Source organism: Lissotriton helveticus, chromosome 2_1 (assembly GCF_964261635.1).
Source record: "Lissotriton helveticus chromosome 2_1, aLisHel1.1, whole genome shotgun sequence".
NCBI lineage: Eukaryota > Metazoa > Chordata > Amphibia > Caudata > Salamandridae > Lissotriton > Lissotriton helveticus.
This window is the reverse complement of record NC_136059.1, coordinates 987,785,630-987,798,189: the sequence shown is the minus strand read 5'-3', so window position 1 is coordinate 987,798,189 and position 12,560 is coordinate 987,785,630. Positions and strand designations below refer to the sequence as shown.

The window sequence follows — 12,560 nt, the reverse complement described above, 5'->3', positions numbered from 1 at the left end:
TTTGCGAGTCAGTATTAGGAAGGGGCATGTTGATGGTGTCCCTTCCTAATAGCGAGTCGCAGGGAGATGTATGAATGCTTTGCGATCGGAATGTGGTCGCAAAACATTTATATTGTACCGATGCCGTGAAGGAGGTGGTAGCCCATTCGCAAACGGGAAAGAGTCCCCTTTTTGTGAATGTAGGCGCCAATATTTTTTAAGAGCAGGCAGTAGTCGCATTGGCCACTGCCTACTCTTAAAAAATGGTAAGAAAACTTTTAATTTTTCTATTTTAACTGCATACCATTTTCCTTTAAAAAGCAATCACAGACATGGTGGTCCGCTGACCCTAGCATGCCATCATCCCTGTGATGATAGGCCATTGCCAATGGGTTGCAAATTGCGATCTACCTCATGAATATTGATGATGAAGGTCATTTGCGACCTCATTAGGAATCGCTAAATGTGTCTGAGATACCTTTGTAGATCGCATTTTGCGAGTCGCAAAGAATCGCAATTAGAGAGTCGCAAAATGAAATGGTCGTGCAGGTGGTCCTAGGACTATCAAAAGCCATTGGCATTGCACTCATTAAGGTAATGGCTCACGGAGAAGCACCATTGTTGTCATTTAGTGCCCTCTACTGGCCAATAGTGTGAATTACCACATCGTCCAGTGAAAGGTTTAGGTAACTGGTTTACTGCGGCGGCAATTCCGCCACGGTGCGGGCTTTCGATTGCGCAAGTGGGGCCGCGTCGGCCAACGGACATGTGCAGCTCTACCGAGGTAGTTCTCGTGACGGCCGTTGGCTGACGGGCGCACTTAAGGGGTTAAAGAAAGACCTTGGCAAAGATTCCGAACACAGAAACAATAGTTCACAGCTAGAAAATATTACAGCCCAACTGCTTGACATAGTATACTGAAATCTGCATGAAAACCCAATTTTTTTTTTTTTTACTGAATAGTCAAGGTGTAACAATTAATTCAGATCTTAATTCATAATTCACTTAGCAGAGGAATCGATATCCGAGACATTTTCTGCCACATGCATCCAACTAAGCAATTGCGATTCCTTAATAGCAATTATTAAGGAATCGCAATTGCCTATGCATGTAGGTTTTGCAAAACAAATAGCGATTCCTACACATTTCCTAATAGCGAATCGCAAATTGTGATTCGCTGTCAGGGAATGCTGTCCTATTCATGCCTATGGGCCTAGAGACCCATAGGAATGAATGGAAACCATTCGCAATTTGCGATTAAAAAATAGGTAATTGCAAATCAAATTGCCAGGGGGCCAAAAGGCAACCCTGATGCACCCCCAAAATTGGAATGTGTGCATATGTGGCGCACACACACATGTCCTAAGGGCATGTGTTTGCCCCACATGGCACTTAGAAAAATGCAATTTTGTGCATTTTTCAAAGGAATCACAAATTACCATCAACTTAAAATTGTTGGTAATTTGCGATTCCTTAATGCAAAGTTGCATTCTGAGAATGCTTCTTGATTTGCAAAATAGGTCATCACAAATTTTGCGATTACCTATTTTGGAAATGGCTTTGGGCTTGATGCATCCCAAAAGGCTAATTACCAGTCGAATCGGCCCCTTTGCGCTTGGTAATTAGCTTGATGTATGTGCCCCTTTGTGTGGTACTTGCCAGTGCGGGCAGTGGGCTGAGGAGGGAGGGGCCGGAGGGTGTTCAACACTGTCTCTTGTTGTTAATGTGTTGAAGGATACGATTCACAAAGCACTTTTCTGTCAGAGGTTTTTTAGTACTCCTGAACAGGAAATAAATTAGTCCTGATTCTCAAACTTTTTTCCGCATGCAAAAATATCCATCTCATGGAAATTCATGAGTAAGTCACACCCAGGTAGGAGGAACACACAACTCACATAAAAGTTGTATGAATTGAACCCTTAACTATTACCTCTACCCATTTTCTGTCACAACGTGGGATATTGGGCTTTGTTTGGAAAGAGCATTGTGGGGATCAATGAACCCCACAGTGAACTGCTGTTAATGCCCTTCTGCGGTACCTTTCAGACACTGAAGAGCAATGGACTTTGACAACCAACAACTAAAAATATGCCTTTTTTTTAAATAAAAAATGTCTCATTATTTTAAGATCTCCTGCTTTTGGTTTTGACATTCAGGTGCGCATCTTAAGGAGATATCAGCCTATGTTTGAGTTCATGAAAGTGACAGCATCTTTTTAAAATGATTTAATACAATAAAAAAAGCATTTATGTGCGGTACGCTGCAGGTTATGTGACCAAACATCGCCTGTGGATTACGCCATCATGGAGATCTCTTAGGTCTTCCTGCTTAAATGACTTTATGTGGCAGATCTGACTATGAATTTGTTTGATTGTCTATTTACAGACACATTTCCGTCGCAGAACCTATGAACGGACATTGCTTATCAATTTTACGCTACCATAGACTTCGCTTCAATTTACCTTTTCAGAGATGTCTGATGGGGATTTAGCCTGTAGGTGCCATGGGGGGGCGCTGAGTCAGCTCTAGAAAGAATAACAAGCTGGGCCTTTTATGAGACTAAATGCTTTGTCTCAGGCATGCAATGGATGCATATTATATATGTTGTGATGTTTTGTTTATGTATTTAAATGATTGTTTGCCTGATAAACAATATCGGATACTTGGAATTGGTGTTTGCTCGTGAGTTTGGAACTAAACCAATGCAAGTTGGTTAGGACACCGATACCCAGCAATTGAGATTAATTAATGTCTTCTCTATTAGAATAGTTTTTTAATCTGTTCCTACACATTATTTTGTTTATATAAGCTTTATCTTTGCCCCGATGTGGTGGGATTAATAGGGCAAACCCCTGGATTTTGGAGTATGGAAAACAGGGGCAGCAGCTTTCACTTGTCCACAACCTATGTTGTAATATTGTGTCTTTGAGGTCCTTCAAACATGGCATGTCTGGTCAAGTACATGATTGATAGGAACACAAACCTAAGCCTCAGAGTTCTTGGTTACTTCTTCAGACAGTAAACATGCTGTGCCAAGCAGCTAGCATAGATAGCTGAGATCTGAGACATGCTTGGAGAGTGAGCAGAGGGGTGTAAACAAATGGAGGTTGCGTAGTACTCTCGAGCTCCACTCCCCTTGGGGTTAGGAGCCGGGGAAGTGTAACTCTAGTGTTTTTCAGACACATCTTTGTCTTGTGGGTCATATGCGTTTCAGATAAACTTAGAGGCCATAATATGAAAAGCCTCTCTTTCCATGCAGTAGCACACATTGCATTTTAATCTGCGTTTATTGCATAATGTTATGTTCTGCCTAACGAAAGGTGTAAGCAATCTGATTGTCTCATTTAATTAAAATGTCCACCAATCAAACAACCACCTGGCAGTTGATGATGTGATGTTTGCAGAAGGCATGTTTATTTACTGCACTATTGTACTTCTAAGGCACCCATGCATTTGTTGAAGGTCACTCAGCAGCTTTGTCCTGTCTCTTAGGGCCTGAAAAACCAGTCCAGGGTGAAGCTGAACATCGTCCGGTGCCCACCAGTGACCACCGTCTTGATCAGGAGACCAGACCTCCGGTACCAGCTGGGTTTCAGTGTGCAGAATGGAATTGTAAGTATGTCTACAGCTCTTCTAGCAATCTATCCTCGTTGGAATTGAGGAAACCGCCAGTCCGTGTCTCTTCTGTCTACTCTATTCAAAAACAAGCATTTGCAATGCAATAGGTCTCGCATTAGGAAAGTTTGAGCTATTGGTATTGTAAATGACACATTTTTTATTTATGTGTTGGTTTTGAAAATAGCAAAATTAATAGCTTTGTCATTTACAATGCCAATGGTTATAACTTTCGCAAATGGGACACCTATAGAATTTGTACTGCAATATCTGTCTATTTACGTGACTTAGATGTATTGATATTACAAATAACAATGGCTTTTAATTTTTCTTAATAATTAATACTTAAATAAAAGTTATTGTAATTTATAATGGCAATAGCTTAAACTTTTGTAAATAACTTTTGTGAAGATTATGTTCAGTGTATTTTATTGTGACGAAAATCCAAGAACAGAAATGAAATATTAACATCTTTTTGTGACAGCTTGAAACATTGAGAGAACATATTTGAACCAGTTGTTGTTGAATGGTTGCACAGATTGATGCTGTGGTGGCGCTGAGTGAACCCAAAAGTGCAAAGTGCACAGCTATCTAAATACAAAGTCTTGATCTTCTGGTGTACTGGGTTTATGACACTGACCTGGTACCATTACATTTTAAGTCTGAGGGTTCACTGAAGGAAGGCTGGAGTCGCAGACACATCCATAAAACCTCGACTCCTAGCTCATTTATGGGAAAAAGCAATCTAGCAAAGCAGATGTACAGCTCGGCAGGCGCTCATGTGAGAAAATAGCAGTTGCGTATGAAAAGTGTGATAAAGCCATAACATGAAACTTGTTTTGAGAGCTCATTAAGGTTGTAGATATCCTGCCGGAAGCGCCCCTACAGCAAAGCAAGGTCGCCACCTAAGGCAACAACGGAACACCTCAAAGAAGCAAGCACATGGCCCCACTGCGAGGAAAAGTAACTGCAAAAAATACTTTTGACATTTCGCCGCAAATCCTCGCACCATTCCATTTGGTCCAGGTTCACATTTTAAATGCTGTAATTGCTCTTTTTAGCAGGGGTAATTTCCCAATTTTCAATGCTAAAAAATTAATTCCACCGATTCCATTGTAGCTCTTAAATACACATAACTATTACAAATATTCAGATGTTGGAAATGCTTTTTCTTTGTGGTCTCCTGGAAGAAAGCAGACAATGTGTTCCACCAAATACACAATGTGGAATGTGCCAAAGGGGAGGGGGTGCCAGACGTCTTCAGATTGGACCGGGTCCGTGAGGCCTTTGTTTAATAAATTAGAAAATTCTGCCCTTTAAGGGCGGAATGTTCTAATAGCCTTAGCCTACATAGCGGGCTGTACCAGCCATTAAAGGCACAATCCCTCGTTAAAGGCACTAGCCTTCGGCTAGGGCCTTGGATCCTGGAGCTAGCCTCTAATGGCAGGTAGGGCCCACTCGGCAATATTAGAGCACTTTACAGAGAACATTGTCACAGGAACACCTAGGTTTCTGTGACATTAGGTGCTATATGTAGAAGAGTATAGAGTGTGGGATCTGGGGTCTGGTTGAGACGAGGCAGCAGAAAACTGTATGTAGTGAAGTGGTGAGGGTGGCGGAACATAGTAACTTGGCACGTTGCAGTTCACTAACACAAAGCATAACGCAACCCAACATCAACACCCTCAGCTTTTACCTAACACTGTCCATAAGCCTATCCCTGTCCTACATCTGCTCCTACCCCTTACATACATTTTCATTAAAGCTCACCCTTTGAAACTCTTGGTATTTTAAACATACATTTTCGTAACTTCAATTGTATAACTAGGTCATTTTAACATTTGACCTAATATATTCACAATCCAGGACACAATACAGCAAATTATTTGCTAAAAAGGGTGTTTTTCCTGGCAGAACTGTCCCACCTTAGGACCCACCTAACATGACCTTTTCACCACTGTATGGGCTCTCTGTCACCCCATAATACAACATCCCTCCTCTCTGACGAAAGATGGAAATTGCTTCTCTAATTTTATCGACTCAAATCACTAAATTGTGTAATTTTTTAGCAACAACCTGGCATCACCTACTCTGTATTTATTGGCTTTTATTGTTACTTCACCAGGATAAACCTTATGTGACAGCCACAGAATTCGAAAGTTGTATTTGTTTCATGGTTTGAATCTGAACAGCTGATGTCTCGATGAGCACCATTCATGCCTGCGTCATGCACTGAAAAGCAGTGCCACACTCTCTCTCCACAAGTCACTAATGTGCAAAGAACTGTGCTTTTACTTGATAACCCATGGACCCCTGGCCGAACCTGATCAGGACTTTGCATGCAATGAGACCGTGATTGCTCTCTTTAAGATACAGCCACATTGTCCACACTATTCCATGCGGCATTGTTGACTTTGTCCACATCATGGCTGTTTTTCTGGATACTTAAAGACATATATTTGTCATTAAATTACAAGATCTTGAACTGGGCGGTTTGGTCTCTAGCACTCGACCGCACCTCTTTATTGGGATCTTCCTTTTTTACCAGGACCTATTTGACAGTTTTTCCATGTGTGTCTTCTGCAATTGTAATTCTTCCTCTAGTAGTTTTCAGGAAGCCTCTAAGTTGCTGCACTGCCTGTTCATGCGTTCCCTACTCCTTGTGTACGGATAGCCGTGGCAGGCAGCCTGCAGTGAGCACTTCACTCAACACCTAACTAAAGAACAACTGACCCCACCACCATCACCAGATTTTTTTCCATATGGGGCTGCTGTTGTCCAGTCACTTAGGGATTCCAAAAATCATTCACAAGATCTTAAGCGTAGCACCCCTTGTGTGATGATTACAATTGCATCATTAGGGAATGCCCCGCTTGGTTCTTCCATTAACTGTTCTTGGTCAAGTACGAGAGAAAGGGTCATTATTCACTCCTCCTGGGAGTTTGTTGGTCTTAGAAATATGTCCTCGGAGCTTGTCTGAGAACCTGCCAACACTCAAGTTAGTAGCTATGCCTTTTATACTGTAAATTGCAAGAGGATGAACCTCCCCCATATCCTGCCCTTTTAATAATGTATTCTTCCTACACCTGTTAAATTGTTGCAAAATGTACCAGACAGTGATTGTAGCCCTGAGAAACAGTCAAGAACAGGTATGCTAAATATTCATGCAGCTATATTGGCTACACTTTATTTGATCATCCTAGCTAGATGGAATATTAGACTCCTATCCTCATTACAGGATACCTTTCAGCTGTCATCCTCGTCTCACCGTTAAGACATTACTTGTAGAGAAAAGATATTCTGGCCCAATTCTATGGATAACGAAGACGCAAGGCCATCTAGAGCAATCACACATTAATCAAATAAAAGACCTTGGGATAAACTAAACACTTTGCAAGGTGAAACGATGTAGTGCAAAGTTGGTGAAGCTTCAGACAATGCAGAACACTTCCACTACACCATGGTAGAAAACACACAGGCAACAAAACACACAGAATAATACACATAACTGGAAACCCTGGCACCCAAAGTGGTACCTACTGTTCTAGACCCAGACATGATGCCCACATTCTGACCCCAGCATCTGACTTTCCACCTGCACGTTCGCATTTGCTCAAATACGCCGAGGCACTCTGAAATCTTAAAACCCGGAGTGATGTTCAACAATCCAGAAAAATGCTGAATGTGGCCAAACAAAATGGCTGAATCGGTGCATTTTAATCCAGCTAGTGAAGTTGACATAATTCCTCCAGTCATCACAGTGCAGTCCAAAGGGACCCAAGAGAGTATCTCTCCCCCCACCCCACGAGAGGTAGCAGTGAGCTGGTAGTCCCAAAGTTCACCTACCCGCTGTGGTTAACATGTTGCCTGGATTATAACGAAACACCAGCCGCTGCAGATCCAGGAGAAAATATGCACACCTCGAACAACAAAGCACAAGGTTTATCAAATTTGCTACATCCATATGAATAACCAGTGCTAAACCCCAGTGATCAGCTCTGTAAATATATTACAAACAACCTCCTCCCTGAGGGTTAGCTTTCACTATCAGAAAAACGAAGGTGGAGCAATAATCCAAATCCTCACTACAACAAATCTTGAATGTATGATTTTTTTTATTTTATTTTCACATAATTTTGAATTTATGTAATGGTTAACTATATTAATTTTATATGTTACCGTGAATCTAATGTATTTTTAGTCGGAAGTAAACCAACATTCAAGTGGTTGACTGATGAAACTCTCTAGAGCAGCATTACCTAATATGACTATTTTGCAAAATAATCTGTCAACAATAAATTGAGAGGACTGACGATAGAAACGGGGAAAGAATTATTTAAAAATTGCCCTCTCAAAGTATTCAGATCAAAAGGTTCTAATGACCTGTAGCTGCCCATCTCCGATGAGAAAAGAGCTGAAACATTTGCAGAAAAACAACTGCTGCTTGTTCTGTTGATGCAAGACGACACAGAGTTTACCATATTCTGCAAGAATCCTGCAGCCGTTACTAATATAGCAATATTGTGTTGTCAGATAACCACAGTTGAACAATGTGTGCTCCTATTTCAGATCTGCAGCCTAATGCGAGGGGGAATCGCTGAGCGTGGCGGAGTGCGAGTGGGCCACCGCATAATCGAGATCAATGGGCAGAGTGTTGTCGCAACACCCCATGAGAAGATTGTTCATATTCTCTCCAATGCTGTGGGTGAGGTAAGAATAGTGCATGGGCAGACTACTTCTTACTAACAGCAGCGGGGACCCCTTTCAGCATTGCTGCTTGGAAGAATGCCAGGTGCTTCATAAATGTAGACTTTTATTAAGGGTTCTTGTAGGGTTTAATATGTCAAGTGTAGTTTCAGACACCCATGCATGATCTTATTTATGATGGCACTGTCACATGTACTCGGGCATCACCATCAGAGGCCTGTTTTTTGCCACAGGCCAATAATCACAAATACAGCCGCTTGTTCAGGTACAGATGGCATTTTTCTGGGTGTTGCCTTAGATACTCAAGTAGAGCTTTCTGTGCCCAAGATTGCCATCATATGCCAAAGTTCCTCAAATGCTGTGGTATTGACTGCCCTCATATGCCCTGGTACAGACTGTCCTCATAGCTACTCCCTAGGACCAGCACATCCTCATATGCCCAGTTAAAGTCTCAGACACTCATTTACAGCTGTCACATGCCCCTGTACAGCAGCCTCATATGCTCTGGTTTGGCCTTGTTCTAAGCCCAAGGTAAGGACAATGGTGCCTAGGTTCTGCCATCCTATATCAATTGCAGCTTAGTTTACCGTCATTTGACAAGTGCGCATATGTAGCAAAATAGGTTCATATGTCCAGGTTCAGGTAAGAATCAGGCATGTAAGAAGAGGTGAAAGTAGGCAGTGGTCCATGGGACCACTGCCTGCTCTTAAAACACGTTTTTATGAACATTCACAAAGGGAAAGCATCCCTTAGGGACCCCTTCCCGTTTTCGAATGGGTTACCACCTACTTGAACTCGGCGGTAAAAACTGAATGTTTAGGGACCGCATTTCGGTCGCTAACCATTCACACATACCACTTCAATTCGGTATTAGAAACGGACGCCCTAAACACTCCCCTTCCTAATACCAAATCTGAATTCCTTTGCAATACCAAATTACGATTTGGTAACATGTTACCGAATCACAGTTTGAAAATGATACATACCAAAATGCATTTTCCCTGTCGCAACTGGCCCAATTCTGTGAATCGGGCCATTTGTGACCGAAAAATGCTTGATACATCTGGCCCCTACCAACTTGTAAATGATGCCCATTGATGGGTTGATAAACCAGCAAGCAGGAGGCAGAGATATAAAAGTGACCTAACACATGGAAAGGTGTGGTCAGTGTAAATGCCAACAGAACCTGAACGCCAATTCAGCAAATTACCAGAGATAGTGGCAATTACACAACAAATAATCTTTCACTTTCGATGGAATAACATGGTTGATTTTTGTTTCATCCCTAAGCCTTCAACAGTGCAATATTTACTGCAGAGGAGCTAGGGGAAGGGAAGGGGGTTACAACTACAGAGTTTGTGTTCTTGCTGTTGCCTTCATGACCCCATTAGAACCAGGGGTTGTATGGCAGGGATACCCTAGGTACCACCTGCTACCCATGACTGCCTCAGTCGACGATCATGCAATGGAGTTAAGTGATGACCGAGGTGGCATGTTTTGAGATCCACAGGTGTGAGCAGAGCACGTGCACGCTAATTTTAAAAAACGCCCAACTGAAGTCTTTCATATAGGTAAACTTTGAGTAGCAAAAGTAGAAGCTAGACTTCCCTTCCAAATGAACAATATTTTAAGCTGAATAATAATTTTAGCATTCTTGCAATACTTTGAAAGAAGACTTTGCATGTGTGTCATGTTAGTAGACAGGTCTTAAGGGACACCATTCTTCTAACAGCAATTGTTTCTTGAAGTCCTTTCTTGTGTGGATGAAGATTGTCTTGTTTGTTTTTTTCCTCAGATTCACATGAAGACCATGCCAGCAGCCATGTATAGACTGTTGACTGCCCAAGAGCAGCCCGTTTACATCTGAAGGCCCGTTCACTGCCTTCGCGACATGCATGGAAGACATTTCCCTCCTCGTTTGTGGTTGTGTTCATAGTGCTGCATTTCTGTGTCTTCCAGAACGTCTGTCTGTCTCCCTTTCTCTTCTCCACAATGTTGCTGAGTAGAGAAGGACATTCCATAGGACACTGCGCATCCCAGAAGTGGATTCAGCACACGTACTTCACAAGAGGGGATAGTTTACTCCCATAATCACTTGAACAAAATGGGCAAAGAAAGAAGGGGTTCAAATGCATAATTTAATATTGGCCTTTTGTAAATGCAGCCAATTCGACGACTTCAGGATTGAAGGATGCTTTCACGAGACACATCAATTGTTCATAGAGAAAGCTAATGTGCTGCCAAACAGTGCAGCAAATATGGATGTTGTTGTCATGAACTCCTCTTCCTCTGCACTGTTTTATTGCTGATGTTTATTTATAAAGAACAGCATTTTAAATCAGGGAATTTAAAATGCTAAATTGTCTTCAGACAACCATTTCCCCCTACTGAAAGGCCTGCAGGCATAGCAGTGGAAGCTTGTGTGGTTCCAGACTTAATGATGTAGTTATTAATTTTGGAAACAGAAAAGTTGGCATGGTCTTATTGAATTGGTGCTTTAAGTACTGCCACCTCTTTTTATTTTTTTTCCTTAAAATCCTCACATAAATAGTATGATGCACCATGTATCAAGAGAGGCATTGTCGCAATGACCTCTGAAGCCTACACTTGAATAGGGAACACAATTCTAATATTTCAGTGGGGAAAGAAAACAAATCCTTTTTTTGGGGGCATCGTTGGGCAACAAATTTGTTTACCTTGCTGTTGGACACTGGATCAGCTACTTCTTGTCTTTCATATACTAAAAGCACAGGCGCTGGTCAATGTGACTCCATCCAGTGCGATTATTGATTGTACTTCCCATGGCACTGTGCTATGGCACTGCCAGTACCTGCTCCTCCACATCCCAGTTCTCGTGAATTGATGACAAGTAAGTGGATAGGAAAATGGGTGAAGGCTAGTTAGGATGCTGAGTCAGTCTGTGTTTGTCCGGCCACTAGAGGCCCTGAGTGACTTTGATAATCATAGTCTGCAATCCAAAACTTCACATACTGTACCACCTTCATGGCACAATGATTAAATGAGTCATTCTTAGTAATTTCCTCTGACTCGCACCACCTCTACTCCAGAGGATCAGTGTTTTTGCAAGACTTCAATCATTCCATATTTGTTTCCAATTTTTCAAAATGTGCTACTCAATAAAACCACAATATGTTTTGATGCAACGCCCATTTAAGAAAGTATACTAACCTCTTAAATAACAATGTAGTATGCCATCTTTCACACCATTCGCATTTTATCGAAACTCAATATACGGTTGCATTTGTTTGGTGCAAAGTGTGAGCCATTTCATGACAACTGGGTGAGTGCAATTAATTGCATCCTCATTTTAAATAACTTGAGGTGCAGCTATTACTTTTAATTCTTACACATTAATACGAATTGTAGAAACGACTCTGGTCCAGTATGTGGACTCATAACAAAGTACTCTTAATCCTGCCAGTGTCGTAGTAGGGTACTACATGTTCAGGAATTTACCTTCACTAGTACCTGTGAATCAAACCAACTTTTCCATCACGGTTACTGTAAGGTACTGATGCGCGCCTTGTGCAGTCAGATATTGTATACCTAGAATATCTTTTATTATACAATTCACAAAGATGTCAAGATTTATGTTGTGTGATATGGGAGCCTGTCTTAACATATCTACCCAAACACTCTTATAATTGTATTGCCTGTATTTTTTTCTCTTTTTTTTGTTGTGTTTTTTTTACCCATTCTCTGGCAGACCGGGTGACAGTGAAGAAAATAAAGAAATTCAGAATATTTATTTTGCATTGTAAAGATAGTCTATTGCTCTTCATATATCAGAATTATATGAGATATGTACCAATGTATATGTACTGTATCTGTTTATAATTGACGTTGGGGCCACTGGCGAATATGTACAATGAAATCAAGGTTTAATCACCATATTTATTTATTTATTGGGAGAGGAATATGTAAGATTTCTTAAAGAACCTGTGGCACGTCTATTTAATTGTGAAATTGCAGGGAAGGTGGTGGTAGGAATGTGTATGTGTTGTGTCATTAATATGATATGGCGTGAACATTTCAAATGTGAGGGGGAAAGTCTTTGTCTGGCAAGATGAAATTTCACAGAGAAATAATGCTGGCTGGCTGTTTACAAGAGACTTGTTCCTATAGAAGAAACGTAGGGCACGATTCATAAAGGTAAAGTGAGATAAAAGTCTGTCTTTACGACTTCTGGTATTCCCAAAGGAAATTTACTCCTCGTAAATGCCCTTTGAGAATACCAA

The 12,560-nt window shown here is 41.3% G+C and overlaps 1 protein-coding gene across 3 annotated transcripts in view; it reads left to right on the top strand.

Moving 5' to 3' along the window:
- The window catches only part of APBA1 (amyloid beta precursor protein binding family A member 1), a 483,473-nt gene extending 471,198 nt beyond the window's left edge, over positions 1 to 12,275 (top strand). For all 3 annotated transcript variants that reach the window (XM_078675748.1, XM_078675746.1, XM_078675747.1), the window contains 3 exons: positions 3,472 to 3,591; positions 8,164 to 8,304; positions 10,097 to 12,275. In XM_078675748.1, coding sequence (XP_078531874.1) covers positions 3,472 to 3,591; positions 8,164 to 8,304; positions 10,097 to 10,168 — 333 coding nt within the window. In that variant the 3' untranslated portion in view covers positions 10,169 to 12,275. The remainder of the gene's footprint in view (positions 1 to 3,471; positions 3,592 to 8,163; positions 8,305 to 10,096) is intronic.
- Positions 12,276 to 12,560: the final 285 nt, after the last annotated feature.